Raw genomic sequence first — 21,792 nt, 5'->3', positions numbered from 1 at the left:
CATTTTCAGAGGTACAATGTATCGTACATTATCACTTTATCTAAATGTTCTAATACTTGGTCAACTTTCTTCACCGTGGTTTCATGCAAACCCCATTATCCCAAAACGTGTTCAAAGTTGCATAAACTAAAAAGTGACATCCAGAATTCAGCTCCACTTTGTTAGAGATAAAACCCTTTAGGTTCCCTTCCCATGGTGCCCTATGTGACAGTTGAGAGGCTCCTCCCCTCCTTTCTCTTCTCTTCTCCTCTGCTCTCCTGTCAGTCAACGGTAGCACCATAAACCCCAGTGGGAACATCTCATCCTGGACAGGCTTATATTCAGCTCGGTGGCACTGCAGCAATGTGATGCCAGCCAATGCTAAGGCCAGCTGGCACGCCCTCTGAGCGGCATGACCAGGCCATTTCAAACTGAGAGGCTGGTGCACTGGAGGGTCGCTAATTCCTTCACGAAACTCCAAAACAACCCTGGGTGCAAAATGGAAAAGGAAAACCAACATATAAATATTGGGCTGAAGAACCATAACTAAAATAGTCTCGGGCAGTAGAGAGAGAGCGAGAGAGAAGGGGGGGAGACTTGTATCACGTTGGCTGCATGGTTTGGCTCCTTGTTTGGGTTGGCTTGCAATCCAAAATAAAGTGCACCGACGCACTGATTGCATTCGCAGCCCCTTGTGGATGCCAGAATCCCCCAAACCAGCTGAAACATTCAGCATAGCTCACAAATAATATCGCTGAACATCAGAATACGGTCCAGAAGCTGCATGGAGTTTGATTAAGCTATGCCAAATGTCCCCCTCCATGCTTCCCAAGAATTTTATAACGGTGTTGCTCATTCGTCTTCTTGTTCTCTTTATCGCTAAGATCTCTTTTTATGGGAATTGTTTGTTTTCTGCTGCTTGCTATTGGAATGGGATGAACACTTGAAATTATTAAAAGCTGTGGAGTCTTGCAACTGGCCGAGTTCTGACCATAAAAAGAGCCTTGTAACAGGGTGATTGTGATATTATGTAGTCTACAGCCTGCATGTTGCACTGACATACACCGTTTGAGAGATACAAGACCGTGGTGCCCTTTTACACACTCACTAAACTCTCAATACAGTATCTGCCTCCTAAAACCTTAGCTAGCGGCATAATATGTTTGGTCTGGTCAAGCAGAACAGATTGAAGCCAACAACTATGCCTCATTGCCCCCTCTCTACGACATCGCCCCATGATGGAGATCACCAAATGAAAGTAACGTAATCACCTTTTTTATTAATTTCATTACGCTTCCTGCCTGCATGCCTGCCTGCCTCCATCCTCCTTGTTTGCTTCCCTCACTCCCTGCCTGTCTCCCTGTGTCTTTGCCTGCCTGCATGCCTTCCTGCCTCCATCCTCCTTGTTTGCTTCCCTCACTCCCTGCCTGTCTCCCTGTGTCTTTGCCTGCCTTCCTGCCTCCATCCTCCTTGTTTGCTTCCCTCACTCCCTGCCTGTCTCCTTGAGTCTTTGCCTGCCTTCCTGCCTCCATCCTCCTTGTTTGCTTCCCTCACTCCCTGCCTGTCTCCCTGTGTCTTTGCCTGCCTGCATGCCTTCCTGCCTCCATCCTCCTTGTTTGCTTCCCTCACTCCCTGCCTGTCTCCCTGTGTCTTTGCCTGCCTGCATGCCTTCCTGCCTCCATCCTCCTTGTTTGCTTCCCTCACTCCCTGCCTGTCTCCCTGTGTCTTTGCATGCCTTCCTGCCTCCATCCTCCTTGTTTGCTTCCCTCACTCTCTGCCTGTCTCCCTGTGTCTTTGCCTGCCTTCCTGCCTCCCTGCGCTGGAGGAGGTTCGCCTCGTCTCTTCCTCCCTCTGGCTACACATTAAGAGGCCGTCAATCCTTCTCCTCTTCCCACAGATTTAAAGCTTTACCTTCCTTTCCTTTCCCCTTCTTTCTTTCTTTCTTTCTTTCTTTCCATCACAGAGAAGACAACTTCATTCCGTCCCAGAACGACGGAGGGAAAAGTTCACTTTCTGTCTTTTTAACGGTAAAGGTAAAGCAATCCGTTGTGTCACCAAAGCCCCATATACTACCCACCATTGCGACCTGTACGCTCTCGTTGGCTGGCCCTCGCTTCATACTCGTCGCCAAACCCACTGGCTCCATGTCATCTACAAGACCCTGCTAGGTAAAGTCCCCCCTTATCTCAGCTCGCTGGTCACCATAGCATCTCCCACCTGTAGCACACGCTCCAGCAGGTATATCTCTCTAGTCACCCCCAAAACCAATTCTTTATTTGGCCGCCTCTCCTTCCAGTTCTCTGCTACCAATGACTGGAACGAACTAGAAAAAACTCTGAAACTGGAAACACTTATCTCCCTTACTAGCTTTAAGCACCAACTGTCAGAGCAGCTCACAGATTACTGCACCTGTACATAGCCCACCTATAATTTAGCCCAAACAACTACCTCTTTCCCAACTGTATTTAATTTATTTATTTATTTTGCTCCTTTGCACCCCATTATTTTTATTTCTACTTTGCACATTCTTCCATTGCAAAACTACCATTCCAGTGTTTTACTTGCTATATTGTATTTACTTTGCCACCATGGCCTTTTTTGCCTTTACCTCCCTTCTCACCTCATTTGCTCACATTGTATATAGACTTGTTTATACTGTATTATTGACTGTATGTTTGTTTTACTCCATGTGTAACTCTGTGTCGTTGTATCTGTCGAACTGCTTTGCTTTATCTTGGCCAGGTCGCAATTGTAAATGATAACTTGTTCTCAACTTGCCTACCTGGTTAAATAAAGGTAAAATAAATAAATAAATAAAAAGGTCAAATATTCCCTCAATAGAGTGAAGAAGGTAAGACAACGGAAGAAAGGAGGAGTGGAAGGAATAAAATTGGCTACAGTGGGCCACTCTGGCTGACGCTCCCCACCAGCTCGCTTTTGTTTGGGTTCAGCGCTTTTCAAATCAGCACACTGGGAGATTAAACACACTGTTACACATGCCTCTTCTCCCGACATTAACCTATTATCCAGTGTTGGCTTCTAAATTCTTACCCTGTGAGATTTTGTTTTGGACTTCATATATCAACAGGATAAGACTTTGATTGGGCCTCAAGGCTTTGACCCCCTATTCATCCTGCTATTTTTCACTTGATAAGAGTTGCAAAGCCGGCTCAAAAATATATTACTCTGTTTCTTTTAAAAGAGCGTTGATAGCTGCGGTGTAGATATCCTCCTCCCACGGCATGTGGTAGTTATTCGGAGAATGACTGGACAGTTATGATGAAGAGATAAAAGGTCGGCGTTTGTAGGTATATTTAGTTGCATGGGCTCATGGAAAAGTGTTGAAAGAGGGGGGCACAAGGTCACACGTCCCAGTTTCTCTATTTGTCTCTCTAAGCAAAGGATTCAACTGCCGACAGCTGAGAACAGGCGAGATTCTCTCTCTCTATATCCCTCTGAGCGAGAGAAGATACTGAAGATGAATGAACTCTGTCCAGAAGACAGAGCAAGCAAACCTCAGAATACCCTTCATTACGCCTGCAGCCCTGCCTGCCTGGTACACAAACACTTCAGCCTCAAATTACACAGCTCTCTCCTTTTCCAAACCTTACTCATACTGTTCTGTTCTGTCTCTGCATTTCCCCCCTCAGGAAAGAACATAACCAACGTCACTTCCCTGTAGCCTCTAGTCTTGCAAACTTAAACTAAACTTCACTCAAAACTAACAAAAACAACAGTATTTGACTTCTGAACACCTCCAGTGCAAATATGTTGAATAGGCAGAGTTAGGGTTGCACATTTTGGGGAATATTCAGAGGTGGAAACTTTCCGTGGGAATATATGGGAATTAACGGGAATATATGGGAATTAACGGAAATATATGCAAATTAATATTAATACCGTTTAAACATAGATGTTTTTTTGCATTGGATATATTTACCATATCATATGGTGACAGAAACATAAACCTTTTACCGTATCGTAAGTAGACATAATTGCAAATGATTAAATCCTTCCAATAGAAAAAAACAAAAAACATTTAGTTACGAATTGAACTTTAATTAAATGAGTTGACTCTTCACATGGGATGATTTCACTGAACAACAAAAGAAAGGGAATATTGAATGATCCCCAATGATCCATCGCATCTCCCAAAAATGTTTTCAACATACAGTACATCTGTAAAATGATAGTCTAGAAACTAAAGCTTTGGTTGTCTTCCTCTCAGGCTTCCATGTCTTCTCCCTGGACCTCCTCAATGTCCACCTCTTGAACATCAGACTCTGAGGCCTCATCTTCGCTGTCACTTTCCAATCTTGTTGAGGATGGCTCGTTGTCGGGCTCAAAAAGCCTCAAATTTGCCCAGATGGCCACCAATTTTTCAAGCCCTGTATTGGTCAGCCTGTTGCGTGCTTTGGTGTGTGTGTTCCAAAACAAGGCGGCTGATGTTCGTGGGATTTGGAGGCTGATGGAGGCAACAGGGGAAAGAGCCTCAGATCCACAACGTCCCTTCCACCAGGTGGCTGATGAGATATGTTGGCACGATTGCCATATTGCATCTCCATCCCAAAGCCCTTGCTTGGAAGTGTACTTCACCAGACTGCCAAGAACCTTTCCCTATGAAACCATAGGCCTTGTTGATCTCTGCACCAGACAGGATGCTCTTGCCAGCATACTTGGGGTCCAACATGTACGCTGCGGTGTATATGGGCTTCAGGCAGAAGTCTTCATGCTTTGAATCAACAGTGAAGTGGGCAGGGCAGTATGGATTTCTTCTCTTACATCTGAAAGCAGAGTCTGAATATCAGTCAGGATGGCATTGTTTCCCTCAATCCGTACAATGGCTACTGCTATAGGTTTCAGGAGTTTCAGGCTGCTTACTACTCTCTCCCAAAATACATCATCCAGGAGGATCCTCTTGATGGGGCTGTCCATATCAGCAGACTGTGATATGAACATTTATTGGAGAGACTCCTTCCCCTCCAGGAGGCTGTCCAACATGATGATAACACCACCCCAACGGGTGTTGCTGGGCAGATTCAATGTGAGGCTCTTATTCTTCTCACTTTGCTTGGTAAGGTAGATTGCTGCTATGACTTGATGACCCTTCACATACCTAACCATTTCCTTGGCTTTCTTGTAGAGTGTATCCATTGTCTGTCACCAGTGCAAATACCTTCTGTTGTCCAAGGTCATTGATGACTGCCTTCAACTCATCTGCAATGTAGAGACCGGTGTGTCTAGTGTACCTTGTGTCTGTGCTCTTGTAGAATACTGGTTGAGGGGTGGAGGTGATATAGTTAATTATTCCTTGCCCACGAACATTCGACCACCCATCAGAGATGATTGCAATACAGTCTGCTTTCTCTATGATTTGCTTGACCTTCACTTGAACGCTGTTGAACTCTGCATCCAGCAAATGAGTATATAAAGCATGTCTGGTTGGAGGGGTGTATGCTGGGCGAAGAACATTCAGAAATCTCTTCCAATACACATTGCCTGTGAGCATCAGAGGGGAACCAGTTACAGACACAGCTTGAGCAAGACATTCATCAGCATTTCTCTGACTACGTTCCTCCATTGGGTCAAAAAAACTTCTGATTACAGGAGGACCATGAGTTGTTGCTATCAATAATGTTATGACGCTGGCCTGGGGGTAGGTTTATGACAGTCATAAATACCTCTCCCTCCCTTTTCCTCTCTCTACCCTACTGATGTAACTATTGGAAATCCCTTGGTTAACATATAGATTCTGGGAACATCAGAAGGTGGGGGGAAATGAACCACTTTTCGTCCAACGCTCTAACCACTAGGCTACCCTGCCGCCCCTAATTTAGAGCTTTCAGATGAGACTGAAATAAGGTGACGATTGATATTGACTGCTGTAAAATATTACTAGGTCTTTGAGAGTTTATTCGGAAGATAACTGCTCTATAAATATTATTTTGTGGTGCCCCGACTTTCTAGTTAATTACATTTACATGATTAGCTCAATCAGGTAATATTAATTACAGAGAAAGAATTTTATAGAATAGCATGTCATATCACTTAATCCAGCATAGCCAAAAACACGACAATAAGGTGTCTGATTCATAATTTTCACCTCGAATAGAAGTAGAGGGACTTTTGTCAGAGGTTGCTTGTTGTGAGTGCTGAGGGAACGTTATGCACTTGGTCAGATGATTCTGCAGCTTTGTTGCATTCTTCACATATGATTTGGCACAGTATTTGCAAATGTACACAACTTTTCCTTCTACATTAACTGCAGTGAAATGTCTCCACACAAGAGATAGTGCTCGTGGCATTTTCCTGTAAAGATTAGATTTATTTTATCTTTTTAACTCTGAATACAATTCCCTGTGCAGATAAATAGTTAAGCAGTTAGATTAAACAAGTCCTTTGTAAGACAAATGTTTTAGAATTAAACAGAATGTAGAATGTATGGAAATAAATGAACTACCACTCCTCGGTTAGCAGGTTCAAGCAATCTAAAACCCACATCATAGCAAAAATGAACTAGCAGAAATGGTTAATATATTAGAAATTATTTCAACACACTTTGCTATAGGGTACTATTTACCAGTTAACAAAAAATAACGTATGTCATATAAAATATATTCACCCCACCCAGTATTGTAATCAAAACTTACCAGAAAGCATGTAGTCCTTGGTTCATATAATATGTAGCGCAGGCTCAATAGCATCTCATTAGTGTGCAAGATCTTGAGAATCAGCTGCACATGTGATGGAAGAATGAACTGTGCATGCAGAGGGTTGCAATTCCATTGAATTGGGGATAGTTTAACCAAAATATGCCACAAGACCTAGAATGGCCTTCTCTGTATCCCACAAAAAAGGTTCACTGTTATAAGCTCATTTTTGTTGTGAATTTAAGCACAATTCGCCAAATTCAAGGGCTTAACTTCCCATGGAAAGTTTCCGACCCATTTTAAAAATGTATTCATGATGAAAACAGCAAAAACACTCCCTTCGTTGGACTGCATTTAAAATGGAACCTTCTTCCCTATAGAGTGCACTAGGATGCCATTTAGGATGTAATTCAGACGCAGATCCAGTTACCTGCTCTGCGGGCCTCGAAGCAGGCCATGCCCATCTCCTCCTTCAGCTCCTCGTTCTCCACGGCAATGGCCTCGCCCACGGCAACGAAGCGACCCACAGCAACACTAACAGCCTGGCCCACCCTTTGTATGGCCTGCTGCGTCCGCTCAGACTTCTTTGGTTTGTCTTTGTGATTGATCAGGGTGGTGATCTAGAAGGATACAGAGACAGAGACTAGTCAGTGAGGTGTGCCTTGTGTGTTTGTAATATAGGTGTACAGCAGTGGTCGCCAACCGGTCGATCGCGATGAATTTCTGTGATAAACCCAACAATAAAGCCGTGCGTTCCTATTCTTTCCGTTTCCTGCTGTTGATGGTAGGTGCACTTGATTCAGCAGCCCTAGCGCCGGGAAGGCAAAGTGTTCCCATTTTAAACCATTTCATGTGTCTGAAGGTAGAACTCCGCCTACCCGGCAGGCCCAGAGAGTGCACCTATAGGCCTAATGCTAGTCAATCAGATATTTCAGATCACCGTGTCTACACAGTTTCCTCGCTCCATAGACTGTAAAAAGAAGCCTTGAACTCACAGCAAAGTTGATCCTGTGAGATTTCAGAACATTTAAAACCATGAGTAGAGAGAAACTCAACGAATACAGCAGAGAGGTGCTGTTTTTATGAGTGAGTTCATGTTTAAGTTGTTATTCAGCACTGTCAACACTTAGTTTGTCAGTTTTATAAGCCATAAAATGTGAGTGTTTCGATAAGCTTGCTTTGTTGTTATTTCTCTGGTCATAGGAGTAACAACATTAATTGGTTCATGAGGCAGAAGTAATGCAGTGCAACTTAAGCCTCACAATCAGCTGGAAGACTGTGTCCCATTTTCTCAGTTGAGGGAGGGAGAGAGGAGGGACAGTGAGTCGGGTGAGAGGCAGCCTCCCCTCAGACTGACCATCAGATGTAGGCCATCAGCACAGTAAACAAAACAAGCTAATTATTATGCTCACTCAGCTGTGCCTCACAAGTAATAGAACAAATGATCTATTACCAGTGTGATCATATACCTACAATTTTGAAATATAATTTAAAAAGATGGTCTGAGAAGAACAACATCGGCTGGGCAATTCAAGCGTAGCCAATATGCAGTGATAATGTTTTGGGCCTATAGCCTACTGCACAAACATCATTGCTACAGAACTGTTTTTAATTAGTTAATGTTGCATAGGCTCATGTTGTTGAAGTCATGTTTAAATAAATCTGAGTGGTAGATCTCAGCTTGCATTTTGACTCAGAAAGTGATCTTGACTCAGAAAAGGTTGTTGACCACTGGTGTATAGGAACCGTGTAAAGGAATCATATTTTGAAGTACCCGAGAATGCTGTCATAGCTGGTGAGGAAATGGTTAAGTCATTTGAAGATTGCTGCTGTCCTCAACCTGACAGCATACCAGCCAGTTTCCCTAAAACAAATCACCGTCTTGTCATGGAAAATGTCTAAATTAGACATACTATGCTATTTTTACTTAGAGAATTGTCCATTGTATATGCTTGTGATTTTTTTTGCTGATGTAGGCTTGTTGTCTTGTGTGACTTAGTTAGCCTGGGTATACAGATAAGAGCTGGGTGCGACCGCAGTATGTATCATGACTCAAGGCGAGACCCAAATGCAGACACAGGAGGCAGATGGTTGGAGTTTAAGATGTTTAATACATCCAAAGGGGAGGAGGCAAGAGAATGGTCATGGACAGGCAAAATGTCAATATCAGTTCAGAGTCCAGGAGGTCCTGAAGGGCAGGCAGGCTCGAGGTCAGGGCAGGCAGAATGGTCAGGCAGGTCGGGCATAGAGTCCAGAAAACAGACAATGGTTCGAACCGGGAGGACTAGCAAAAGGAGAATAGAAAAAGGAGTACGGGAAAAAATATGCTGGTTGACTTGATAAACATACAAGACGAACTGGCACAGAGAGACAGGAAACAGGGATAAATACACTGGGGAAAATAAGTGACACCTGGAGGGGATGGAGACAATCACAAGGACAGGTGAAACAGATCAGGGTGTGACAGTTTGTGACATCCTGTTTGAACTATCTGCAGGAACTCCTCTGTGTGGAAACTTGCAGGAAAGATCAGACAATGGTGGCAACATCAGCTATCTTAATCTACAAAGACAAGCTAAATGCCTTTTTTAAACACTATGTTCCCCACCCCTGTTTACACACATCTGCTAACTGCCACATAGACAAAAAGATTGAACTTTTTTATAAAAGCTGAGAGACAACTCTGTTCGTTGGGCCTTAACTTAGTACTGTTGAAGAGCATAGTTGACTGCTCCATTTTTTCAAATCTTATAATAAAGTTGTTGTTTGAAGATTCTGCAGTCTCTCTTCTCTTCGAACAGTTAAAATCCCCTACAGTCTACACAGTAACAGTGAGTGGGTTAAATCACTGGGGGAAAAAGCCATATTACAAAGCCATTATTATGTGTTGCGATAATTGCGTTGTTTGCTCTATAATCAGTTAGTTCATATGCCTTGACGCCATTATATATAGGCCTATAGGCCCAGAATAAATTCAGCCACACCTTTGTTTCATCACAAAACCGGAGAGCAACATCTGTCCGGTGAAGTCCACAAAACATTATGCATGTAACAAACAGTTACATTACCTGCAGCATGGTCAAGCAAGTTACCATTTCCAACATTTTCGGACTACTAAACAACTATTGATTTAGAACACCAGAGAGTTACTGCAAGTTGCAAAGAAAACAGGAGCTGCCGCCACTATTTCAGCACCATTTCAACTTTAACATTTCAACATCTTCAAATCACATTGATTAGTCTAATACAGTGGCAACTAAAAGATACCAAAAACAATTTAGTCCAATCAACATAAGCTAAATATGATGTGGCTGTCCATAGTACTAACTTGTGTGTGTGTGTACGTGTGTGTGTGTGCGTGCGCGCTCGCAAGTAGAGAAAACATGTGAACTCACCCTACTTTTAGAGAAACGCCAATGCCATCCCCCTCTCTTTCATGTTGCCAAAATGGTCTATGATTCTGTATGATTCTGATTGGCTACCTTGCTAAAATGCTTTCTCACTAGCCTAACTTCATGGGCAACGATGAGCCAGCTAGTTAACACTAGCCTTCTACATCAGGCAAGGGGCACAATGTATGAATTTATGGTTGGATCAGAATCACCGTTATAATCATTGGCCAGTACTGAGAATTAAGTAAAACCACAAGACCAAATCCCTATTTCCATCCATTACTAATTTAGGAAACGGTCAATTTGAGCTAGCTAGCCACCGGAGGACAAGAACAATATCGAGATGCAACAATTCAAGTTTATTCTGTCAATGGCGTTTGGCTTGATGTGATGTGATTGGTGTGAAGCCAAATCCAAACTGGCTTCCCTTGACACTTTTTTTTGGTGGACCAGGACCATTCACAGTTGAGCTCGCTCAGTTTAGCTCAACATTGATTGGCTATTATTTCATAATTTGTTTATTAAGGGCGGCCAAATGCTCGCTGGCTTCTCTTGCATTCAATGCTGCGGGCGGCAACAATATTATCCTCTTTTTGACCAGACAGCATCAGTACGGGAGGCAACAATATCATCCTCTTTATGACAAGACAGCATCAGATACATGGGCTATCCATACAGAGACAGAGGTGCTCTGTTTCATTCGCTCGGATACTTTCTCTGGTGAGATACATTCAGCCTTTTGCAAATTGAACGACAATTATGAAACAAAGAAAGATACATAATTTATTTATATATATAAATATATATAAATATATATATATATATATATATATATATATATATATATTAATTTTGGGGGGAAATCCTGGTTTCCTTAGGCATCCATCCAGCCTCAGGACTACCTGGCATGATGACTCCTTGCTGTCCCCAGTCCACCTGGCCGTGCTGCTGCTCCAGTTTCAACTGTTCTGCCTGCGGCTATGGAACCCTGACCTGTTCACCGGACGTGCTACCTGTCCCAGACCTGCTGTTTTCAACTCTCTAGAGACAGCAGGAGCGGTAGAGATACTCTGAATGATCGGCTATGAAAAGCCAACTGACATTTACTCCTGAGGTGCTGACTTGCTGCACCCTCGACAACTACTGTGATTATTATTATTTGACCATGCTGGTCATTTATGAACATTTTAACATCTTAGCCATGTTCTGTTATAATCTCCATCCGGCACAGCCAGAAGAGGACTGGCCACCCCTCATAGCCTGGTTCCGCTCTAGGTTTCTTCCTAGGTTTTGGCCTTTCTAGGGAGTTTTTCCTAGCCACCGTGCTTCTACACCTGCATTGCATGCTGTTTGGGGTTTTATGCTGGGTTTCTGTACAGCACTTTGAGATATCAGCTGATGTAAGAAGAGCTATATAAATCCATTTGAGTCTACCCCGTCCACTATACAGCACGTAAACACAGGCCGTGTTTCTACCACTTTCTCCAAGTGAATACACGGAATAAAAGTCTAAATGATAATTATTTATTTTTCACAGAGAAACAGAGAACTGTTTGCTGATTTCCTATGGAGTAACAGGTGGAGAGCAGGCAGTGAGACAACAGGAGAGAAGAGGTGTGTCCTATAGCTCAGTATCTACACCCACACACACACACACACACACACACACACACACACCCACACAGTCACACGCACTGACACTAGGGCTGTGAACATTTAAACAAAATTAGAATCGTTAACGTTTAGAAAAAACGTTTTCCCTTTACAAAACAAAACAAAAGTCACAAAACTACCACTAACAGGTCCCGATCATCATCATAAAGACAAAAAATACAAATTATACCAATACCTAATGCAACAATGCTGTAACGCTCAGCACATCATCGTTGTTAACAGTTGAAAAAATGGCAGTGAGACAGGGAAGCAACCGCAGTGAAGTCCTGTATGACAATACTTTGACAAGTTAAACGAGAAGGTGGTGAAATACACAGTGGAACTGAGCTAGAGTGGCAGTACAGGTGCAATACTTAACCATCTAAAAAGGGGGGGCACCGTGAGACCCCGAAACTGTGCAGGCCACTAACAACAGACATTAGACAGGTTCACATAAAAGAAGTGCAAGAAGGGACGGAGTGAAAGAAATCACAGCGCTGATTACAGAAACGATTCCAGTTGATATGCAGCCATTGTCAATGGTAGAGGATGTCGGCTTTACTGCTCTGACGGCACATCTAGAAGAACCAAATTGTACAATGATTGCTCTGCAAGTACAAAGTGCAAGCTCTAAAACAACCCATGCATGGCGTTAAAAACAAATGGTTGGACGTCTATGAACACGCTGTCATACATCACTGCAATGAATCATCACATTGATGAGAGGTGGGATATGAAGTCCCATGTACTGAAGACCAGTAGCAGTCAGTGCCGTTTAAGATGATGGATGATTTAAGACTTTTTTTTTCATGAGCATGGCCTTATTTCTATTTTTGCATATTGGATGACTGTCATTCACATTCCATTCACCTAGTTCAATGTAACATCGAAAGGTTTAGGCTACTACATGATACTCAAATTTTCCCTATACCCATCATGAGGGTACTACAATCTAGCATATGAATGAAAGTGTACAACGTAGGCGCACACAGGTCGAGAGAAACATTTGAGATGACAGACAGTGACACATGGACAGACAGTGACACATTCAATACTGCCTTGTCTACAATACCGCCTTACCTGCATCTAGCTTATCTAGGGTGTGATCATTAGTCCAACAGTTGTAAATAAGAGTTTCTATTGGACAAATTCTAGTATTTTTATCCATGTTTCTTTGCTTCCAGAATCGGCGGAATGAATACACCCCTGATCACGAATAAACACAGTTCACATTGTATTCCTTCTCGCCTTTATGCACTCTCCTCCTCTCACCTTTTCTCTTTGTTTGTGGACTTCAATGAACAACACATCAGCTGTATGTGACTAGGCAAAAAAAACATTGCAAGCCAAACCAAACCATATCATAACCACTACATACAGCCCACATCGTTGTCCCCATATTAGCTAAAGTAACATCCTAGTCATCATAGCAAATAGAACTGAGGCAGCAGGTAGCCTAGTGGTCAGAGCGTTGGACTAATAACTGAAAGGTTGCAAGATCAAAACCCCGAGCTGACAAGGTACAAATCTGTCGCTCTACCCCTGAACAAGGCAGTTAACCCACAGTTCCTAGGCCGTCATTTATTGAAAATAAGAATTTGTTCTTAACTGACTTGCCTAGGTAAAAAAAGTAACAATTCCCTGTTTTAGGTCAGTTAGGATCATCACTATATTTTAAGAATGTGAAATGTCAGAATAATAGTAGAGAGAATGATTTATTTCAGCTTTTATTTCTTTTATCACATTCCCAGTGGGTCAGAAGTTTACATACACTCAATTAGTATTTGGTAGCATAGCTTTTAATTTGTTTAACTTGGGTCAAATGTTTCGGGTAGTCTTCCACAAGCTTCCCACAATAATTTTGGCCCATTCCTCCTGACAGAGCTGGTGTAACTGAGCCAGGTTTGTAGGCCTCCTTGCTCGCTCACGCCTTTTCAGTTCTGCCCAAAATGATCTATAGGATTGAGGTCAGGGCTTTGTGATTTCTCCAATACCTTGACTTTGTTGTCCTTAAGCCAATTTGCCACAACGTTGGAAGTATGCTTGGGGTCATTGTCCATTTGGTAGACCCATTTGCGACCAAGATTTTACTTCCCGACGGATGTTTTGAGATGATGCTTCAATATATCCACATAATTTACCTCCCTCATGATGTCATCTATTTTGTGAAGTGCACTAATCCCTCCTGCGGCAAAGCACCCCCACAACATGATGCTGCCACCCGCTTGATTCACGGTTGGGATGGTGTTCTTCGGCTTGCAAGCATCCCCCTTTTTCCTCCAAACATAACAATGGTCATTATGACCAAACAGTTCTATTTTTGTTTCATCAGACCAGAGGACATTTCACCAAAAAGTACGATCTTTGTCCCCATTTTTAGTTCCAAACCGTAGTCTGGCTTTTTTATGGCGGTTTTGGAGCAGTGGTTTCTTCCTTGCTGAGCGGCCTTTCAGGTTATGTCGATATAGGACTCGTTTTACTGTGGATATAGATGCTTTTGTACCTGTTTCCTCCAGCATCTTCACAAAGTCCTTTGCTGTTGTTCTGTGATTGACTTGCACTTTTTGCACTAAAGTATGTTCATCTCTAGGGGACAGAATGCGTCTCCTTCCTGAGCGGTATGACAGCTGGGTGGTCCCATGGTGTTTATACTTGCGTACTATTGTTTGTACAGATGAGCGTGGTACCTTCAGGTACCTTGTACAGATGAATGTGGTACCTTCAGGTTTGGAAATTGCTCCCAAGGATGAACCAGACTTGTGGAGGTCTACAATTATTTTTTCTGAGGTCTTGGCTGATTTCTTTTGATTTTCCCATGATGTCAAGAAAAGAGGCACTGAGTTTGAAGGTAGGCCTTGAAATACATCACCAGATACACCTCCAACTGACTTAAATTATGTCAATTAGACTTTAAGAAGCTTCTAAAGCCATGACATCTTTTTCGTGAATATTCCGAGCTGTTTAAAGGCACAGTCAACTTAGTGTATGTAAACTTCTGACCCACTGGAAATGTGATGCCATGAATTAAAAGTGAAATAATCTGTCTGTAAACAGTTGTTGGAAAAAGTAGATGTCCTAACCGATTTGCCAAAACTATAGTTTGTTAACAATACATTTGTGGAGTCGTTGAAAAATGAGTTTTAATGACTCCAACCTAAGTGTATGTAAACTTCCGACTTCAACTGTATGTAGATATGCCATTTAACAAATCACCTGTTTCCAGCTACAATAGTCATTTACAACATTAACAATGTCTACACTGTATTTCTGATCACTCTGATGTTATTATAATGGACAAAAAAATAGCTTTTCTACCAAAAACAAGTACATTTCTAAGTGACCCCAAACTTTTGAACGGTACTGTATATATTTTTTAAAGTCAGTTAAGAACAAATTGTTATTTACAATGACGGCCTACCAAAAGGCAAATGGCCTTCTGTGGGGACGGAGGACTCACCAATCAATGAGAAACTTGACCCTGTCTCTCACTCATAAACTTTGCCAGTCTTGGGGTCAGTGTGGCAACAGCAGTGATCATGCTTTTCTCCAAGTCGAGTCTGTACCTGTTCTTGGTCTTGATTAGAGTCATGGATGAAAATGTCATTTCACATACATATGTAGATCCAAAGGGTAGCAGTTCATTCAGTGCTTGCTTCCCCAAATCAGGATATTCCTTCTCCACATCCCACCAGAACTGTGACCGTCTTGTCTCTGAGTTCCTCATCTTCAGGCCATGGCCTGAGGACACATCCAGAAGATTATCCTGCAGTCTGGTAGGAATGTTGTTGTTGGTACTGTAAGTCATGAAAGGATTTACACACCCAGTCAAGTTTGGCAGACTTGTTTTCAATGTCAGGGAAGTAGGAGTAGAACTCACTGTTGAGATTGGGTAAATGTGAGCTAAATATTTGCACCATAGGAGCTCTGTCAACATCGTATGTAGAAAGGTAGGTGACAAGCTGCTGGAAACAACTTCTATCCCCATCTTCACATTTATTCTCCCATAGTTTGATCTTCTTGATCTTACATGTTTAGAATGTGTGTGTCAAATACAAATTACACCTAGACACTGTTTCCCTAGTAGAGCACACAAAAAACTATACATACCTTGGCCTAAACATCAGAGCCACAGGTAACTTCCACAAAGCTGTGAACGATCTGAGAGACAAGGCAAGAAGGGCATTCTATGCCATCAAAAGGAACATAAGATTCGACATACCAATTAGGATCTGGCTAAAAATACTTGAATCAGTTATAAAACTCATTGCCGTTCATGGTTGTTCTGAGTTCTGGGGTCCGCTCACCAACCAAGAATTCACAAAATGGGACAAACACCAAATTGAGACTCTGCATGCAGAATTCTGCAAAAAGATCATATGTGTACAGCGTAAAACACCAAATAATGCATGCAGAGCAGAATTAGGCCGATACCCACTAATTATCAAAACTCAGAAAAGAGAGCACAGAAAGCGGTACCGGAGAGCCAACTCTAGGACCAAAAGGCTCCTCAACAGCTTCTTTCCCCAAACCATTAAGATTGCTAAACAATTCATAAAAATCGCAACCGGACAATTTACATTGACCCCTCCCCCCCACACTTTTGTACACTTCTGCAACTCGCTGTATGTTTGTTACCTATGCATAGTCCCTTTGCCCCCACCTACATGTACAGATTACCTCAACAAGCCTGTACCCCTGCACACTGACTCGGTACCGGTGCCCCCTGTATATAGCCTTGTTATTCTTATTGTGTTACTTTTAATTATGACTTTTTATTTTACCTTACTTGGTAAATACTTTCTTCTTCTTGAACTGCACTGTTGGTTAAGGGCTTGTAAGTAAGCATTTAACGGTAAAGTCTACACTTCTTGTATTTGGTCCATGTGGCAAATAAAGTTAGATTTTATTTTATTTGACCGACAAGCTTTGACTATGTACAGACTCAGTGAGCATAGCCTTGCTATTGAGAAAAGCCGCCATAGGCGGTTCTGGCTCTAAAGAGAAAACAGGCTATGTGCACAATGCCCAAAAATGAGGTGGAAACTGAGCTGCACTTCCAAACCTCCTGCCAAATATATGACCATATTAGAGACACATATTTCCCTCAGATTACACAGATGCACAAAGAATTTGAAAACAAACCCAATTTTGATAAACTCAAATATCTACTGGGTGAAATACCATAGTATGCCATCACAGCAGAAATATTTGTGACCTGTTGCCACAAGAAAAGGGCAACCAGTGAAGAACAAACACCATTGTAAATACAACCCATATTTATGTTAATTTATTTTCCATTTTGTACTTTAACTATTTGCACATCGTTACAACACTGTATATTGACATAATATTATTTTGGAACTTCTGAGTGTAATGTTTACTGTTCATTTTATTGTTTATTTCACTTTTGTTTGTTATCTCCTTCACTTGATTTGGCAATGTTAACATATGTTTCCCATGCCAATAAAGACCCTTGAATTGAGAGAGAGAGAGAGAGAGAGAGAACAGAGCCACAGCCCACTCTTCAACCAGAACCACAGCCAACACTTCAACCCACTCTTCAAACAAAACAGAACCACAGCCCATTCTTCAGTCAGAACAGAACCACAGCCCACTCTTCAGTCAGAACAGAACCACAGCCCACTCTTCAGTCAGAACAGAACAGAAGCACCAGGCACATTAAGTGGAAGGGGGGCGGCGGGTGAGTATGTGACGCCACAGGTAACCGAGTGGAACGTGATGGTCGGTTTAGTGACGTGTCCCTGAACAGGAGGATAATCGGGAAACTACAGAAAATGTGACAGAGCAAATCTCTGTGTTTCTCTCTCTCTCTTTTTCTTTCTCTCTCCCCATCTCTGCCTTTCTCTCTCTCTCTCCTTCCCTCTCTCTCTCTCTCCTTCCCTCTCTCTCTCTCTCTCTCTCTCTCCTTCCCTCTCTCTCTCTCTCTCTCTCTTTTTCTTTCTCTCTCCCCATCTCTGCCTTTCTCCCTCTCTCTCCTTCCCTCCCTCTCTCTCCTTTCCTCTCTCTCTCTCTCCTTCCCTCTCTCTCTCTCTCTCTCTCTTTTTCTTTCTCTCTCCCCATCTCTGCCTTTCTCCCTCTCTCTCCTTCCCTCCCTCTCTCTCCTTTCCTCTCTCTCTCTCTTTTTCTTTCTCTCTCCCCATCTCTGCCTTTCTCCCTCTCACTCACTGTCTTTCTATCCCTCTCTCTCTCTCTCCTTCCCTCTCTCTCTCTCTCTCTCTCTTTTTCTTTCTCTCTCCCCATCTCTGCCTTTCTCCCTCTCTCTCCTTCCCTCCCTCTCTCTCCTTTCCTCTCTCTCTCTCTTTTTCTTTCTCTCTCCCCATCTCTGCCTTTCTCCCTCTCACTCACTGTCTTTCTATCCCTCTCTCTCTCTCTCCTTTCCTCTCTCTCTCTCTCTCTCTCTCTCTCCTTCCCTCTCTCTTTCCATGCGTGACAACAGCGCTGCCTGGTCAGGATTAGAGCCACTAGTTATGCTGCCATCAAACCAAGGAGCTCTTGCTGACTCACCCACAGAAAGAAATCGGCATTCTATAGGAAAAGGGAAATGTTATTTATGTCCTGAAGCCTGAATACTGGATAAGTTCTACTACAGTATATGACAGTATAGGCCCATGGTGACTCAGTGATAGAGTTACCATATGTCACACTGTACTCAACCTCTGTAAAAGGTTAGAATGTTTGGCCTGAATTTAAATCAACAACATGACAGTGACATTTACATAAAAGTCATGGGTTCAAAGTCTCTGCCCCTGTGTATGGTGTGTGTGTGTGTGTGCGTGTGTGTGTGTGTGTGTGTGTGTGGTGTATGTGTGTGTGGTGTATGTGTGTGTATGTTGTGTGTGCGTGCATGCATGTGTATGTGTGCGTGTGCATGCATGTGTATGTGTATGTGCATGCATGTGTATGGTGTATCTGGCAGGATTAGGGCTGCCTGGGGCTGTCTGTAAACAGGAAACTGGAAGGGTTAGGGCTGCCTGGGGTTGTCTGTAAACAGGAACCTTGCAGGGTTAGGGCTGCCTGGGGCTGTCTGTAAACAGGAACCTGGCAGGGTTAGGGCTGCCTGGGGCTGTCTGTAAACAGGAACCTGGCAGGGTTAGGGCTGCCTGGAGCTGTCTGTAAACAGGAACCTGGCAGGGTTAGGGCAGCCTGGAGCTGTCTGTAAACAGGAACCTGGCAGGGTTAGGGCTGCCTGGGGCTGTCTGTAAACAGGAACCTGGCAGGGTTAGGGCTGCCTGGGGATGTCTGTAAACAGAAACCTGGCAGGTTTAGGGCTGCCTGGAGCTGTCTGTAAACAGGAACTTGGCAGGGTTAGGGCTGCCTGGAGCTGTCTGTAAACAGGAACCTGGCAGGGTTAGGGCTACCTGGAGATGTCTGTAAAGAGGAACCTGGCAGGGTTAGGGCTATCTGGGGATGTCTGTAAACAGGAACCTGCCAGGGTTAGGGCTACCTAGGTCTGTTTGTAAACAGGAACCTGGCAGGGTTAGGGATACCTGGGGCTGTCTGTAAACAGGAACCTGGCAGGGTTTGGGCTACCTAGGGCTGTCTATAAACATGAACCTGGCAGGGTTAGGGCTACCTGGGGCTGTCTGTAAACAGGAACCTGGCAGGGTTAGGGCTACCTAGGGCTGTTTGTAAACAGGAATCTGGCAGGGTTTGGGCTACCTAGGGCTGTTTGTAAACAGGTACTTAGCAGGGTTAGGGCTACCTAGGGCTGTCTGTAAACAGGAACCTGGCAGGGTTTGGGCTACCTAGGGTTGTCTCTAAACATGAACCTGGCAGGGTTAGGGCTACCTGGGGCTGTCTGTAAACAGGAACCTGGCAGGGTTAGGGCTACCTAGGGCTGTTTGTAAACAGGAACCTGGCAGGGTTTGGGCTACCTGGGGCAGTCTGTAAACAGGAAACTGGCAGGGTTAGGGTTGCCTGGAGCTGTCTGTAAACCGGAACCTGGCAGGGTTAGGGCTACCCGGAGATGTCTGTAAAGAGGAACCTGACAGGGTTAGGGCTACCTGGGGATGTCTGTAAATAGGAACCTGGCAGGGTTAGGGCTATTTGGGGCTGTCTGTAAACAGGAACCTGGCAGGGTTAGGGTTGCCTGGAGCTGTCTGTAAACAGGAACCTGGCAGGGTTAGGGCTACCCGGAGATGTCTGTAAAGAGGAACCTGCCAGGTTTAGGGCTACCTAGGTCTGTTTGTAAACAGGAACCTGGCAGGGTTAGGGATACCTAGTGCTGTCTGTAAACAGGAACCTGGCAGGGTTTGGGCTACCTAGGGCTGTCTATAAACATGAACCTGGCAGGGTTTGGGCTACCTAGGGCTGTTTGTAAACAGGTACTTAGCAGGGTTAGGGCTACCTAGGGCTGTCTGTAAACAGAAACCTGGCAGGGTTAGGGCTACCTAGGGCTGTCTGTAAACAGGAACCTGGCAGGGTTAGGGCTACCTAGGGCTGTTTGTAAACAGGAACATGGCAGGGTTTGGGCTACCTCGGGCTGTCTATAAACATGAACCTGGCAGGGTTAGGGCTACCTGGGGCTGTCTGTAAACAGGAAACTGGCAGGGTTAGGGTTGCCTGGAGCTGTCTGTAAACCGGAACCTGGCAGGGTTAGGGCTACCTGGGGATGTCTGTAAACAGGAACCTGGCAGGGTTAGGGCTGCCTGGAGCTGTCTGTAAACAGGAACCTGGCAGGGTTAGGGCTGCCTGGGGATGTCTGTAAAGAGGAACCTGGCAGGGTTAGGGCTGCCTGGAGCTGTCTGTAAACAGGAACCTGGCAGGGTTAGGGCTACCTGGAGATGTATGTAAACAGGAACCTGGCAGGGTTAGGGCTGCCTGGAGCTGGCTGTAAACAGGAACCTGCCAGGGTTAGGGCTACCTAGGTCTGTTTGTAAACAGGAACCTGGCAGGGTTAGGGATACCTAGGGCTGTCTGTAAACAGGAACCTGGCAGGGTTAGGGCTACCTAGGGCTGTTTGTAAACAGGAACCTGGCAGGGTTTGGGCTACCTAGGGCTGTTTGTAAACAGGAACTTAGCAGGGTTAGGGCTACCTAGGGCTGTTTGTAAACAGGAACCTGGCAGGGTTAGGGCTACCTGGGGATGTCTGTAAACAGGAACCTGGCAGGGTTAGGGCTGCCTGGGGATGTCTGTAAATAGGAACCTAGCAGGGTTAGGGCTACCTGGAGATGTCTGTAAAGAGGAACCTGGCAGGGTTAGGGCTGCCTGGGGCTGTCTGTAAACAGGAACCTGCCAGGGTTAGGTTTACCTATGGCTGTTTGTAAACAGGAACTTGGCAGGGTTAGGGCTACCTTGGGCTGTTTGTAAACAGGAACCTGGCAGGGTTTGGGCTACCTAGGGCTGTTTGTAAACAGGAACCTGGCAGGGTTAGGGATACCTAGGGCTGTTTGTAAACAGGAACCTGCCAGGGTTAGGTTTACCTATGGCTGTTTGTAAACAGGAACTTGGCAGGGTTAGGGCTACCTTGGGCTGTTTGTAAACAGGAACCTGGCAGGGTTTGGGCTACCTAGGGCTGTTTGTAAACAGGAACGCGGCAGGGTGGAGAAACATAATACTGATACGTTGAGCCATGAGTGAAGAGGCTACCGTGTGTGTGTTGGGGTGTGTGTGTGTGTGTGTGTGTGTGTGTGTGTGTGTGTGTGTGTGTGTGTGTGTGTGTGTGTGTGTGTGTGTGTGTGTGTGTGTATGAGAGAGAGCTGCTATATGGGTCTAAACCCAAGGTCTAGACTATTGACCATAGATGGGCCCTGGGCCCTGGTCAAAAGTAGTGCAATTTAGGAGGCAGTCTATGTCCAATCTAATTAAGCAAGCCATTCAGTGGATGCTTTTTCTTGTTCAACAGCAGCAGAATTTGTGGTTGTCAGAGGTCCGGAAAAAGCACTGCAGAGTGTTATTCGTAGCTGGGAGCACACAGACTTAGATTTGAGTGTGACAAGCTGCATACAGCACATATAGACAGACAGACAGACAGACAGACAGACAGACAGACAGACAGACAGACAGACAGAGAGACACTCACACACACACACACACACACACACACACACACACACACACACACACACACACACACACACACACACACACACACACAG

General features: G+C 44.2%; 1 protein-coding gene across 4 annotated transcripts in view; it reads right to left on the bottom strand.

The window, feature by feature from the left end:
- Positions 1-21,792, bottom strand: part of ctnnal1 (catenin (cadherin-associated protein), alpha-like 1) — a 124,637-nt gene that overhangs the window by 52,328 nt on the left and 50,517 nt on the right. For all 4 annotated transcript variants that reach the window (XM_036970839.1, XM_036970842.1, XM_036970840.1 and 1 more), the window contains exon 2: positions 7,060-7,249. In XM_036970839.1, the coding sequence (XP_036826734.1) occupies positions 7,060-7,249 (190 nt within the window). The remainder of the gene's footprint in view (positions 1-7,059; positions 7,250-21,792) is intronic.

This window comes from Oncorhynchus mykiss, chromosome 32 (genome assembly GCF_013265735.2).
Source record: "Oncorhynchus mykiss isolate Arlee chromosome 32, USDA_OmykA_1.1, whole genome shotgun sequence".
Lineage (NCBI taxonomy): Eukaryota > Metazoa > Chordata > Actinopteri > Salmoniformes > Salmonidae > Oncorhynchus > Oncorhynchus mykiss.
Note: the sequence above shows the minus strand (reverse complement) of the source record. Positions and strands in the feature narration are given on the sequence as shown.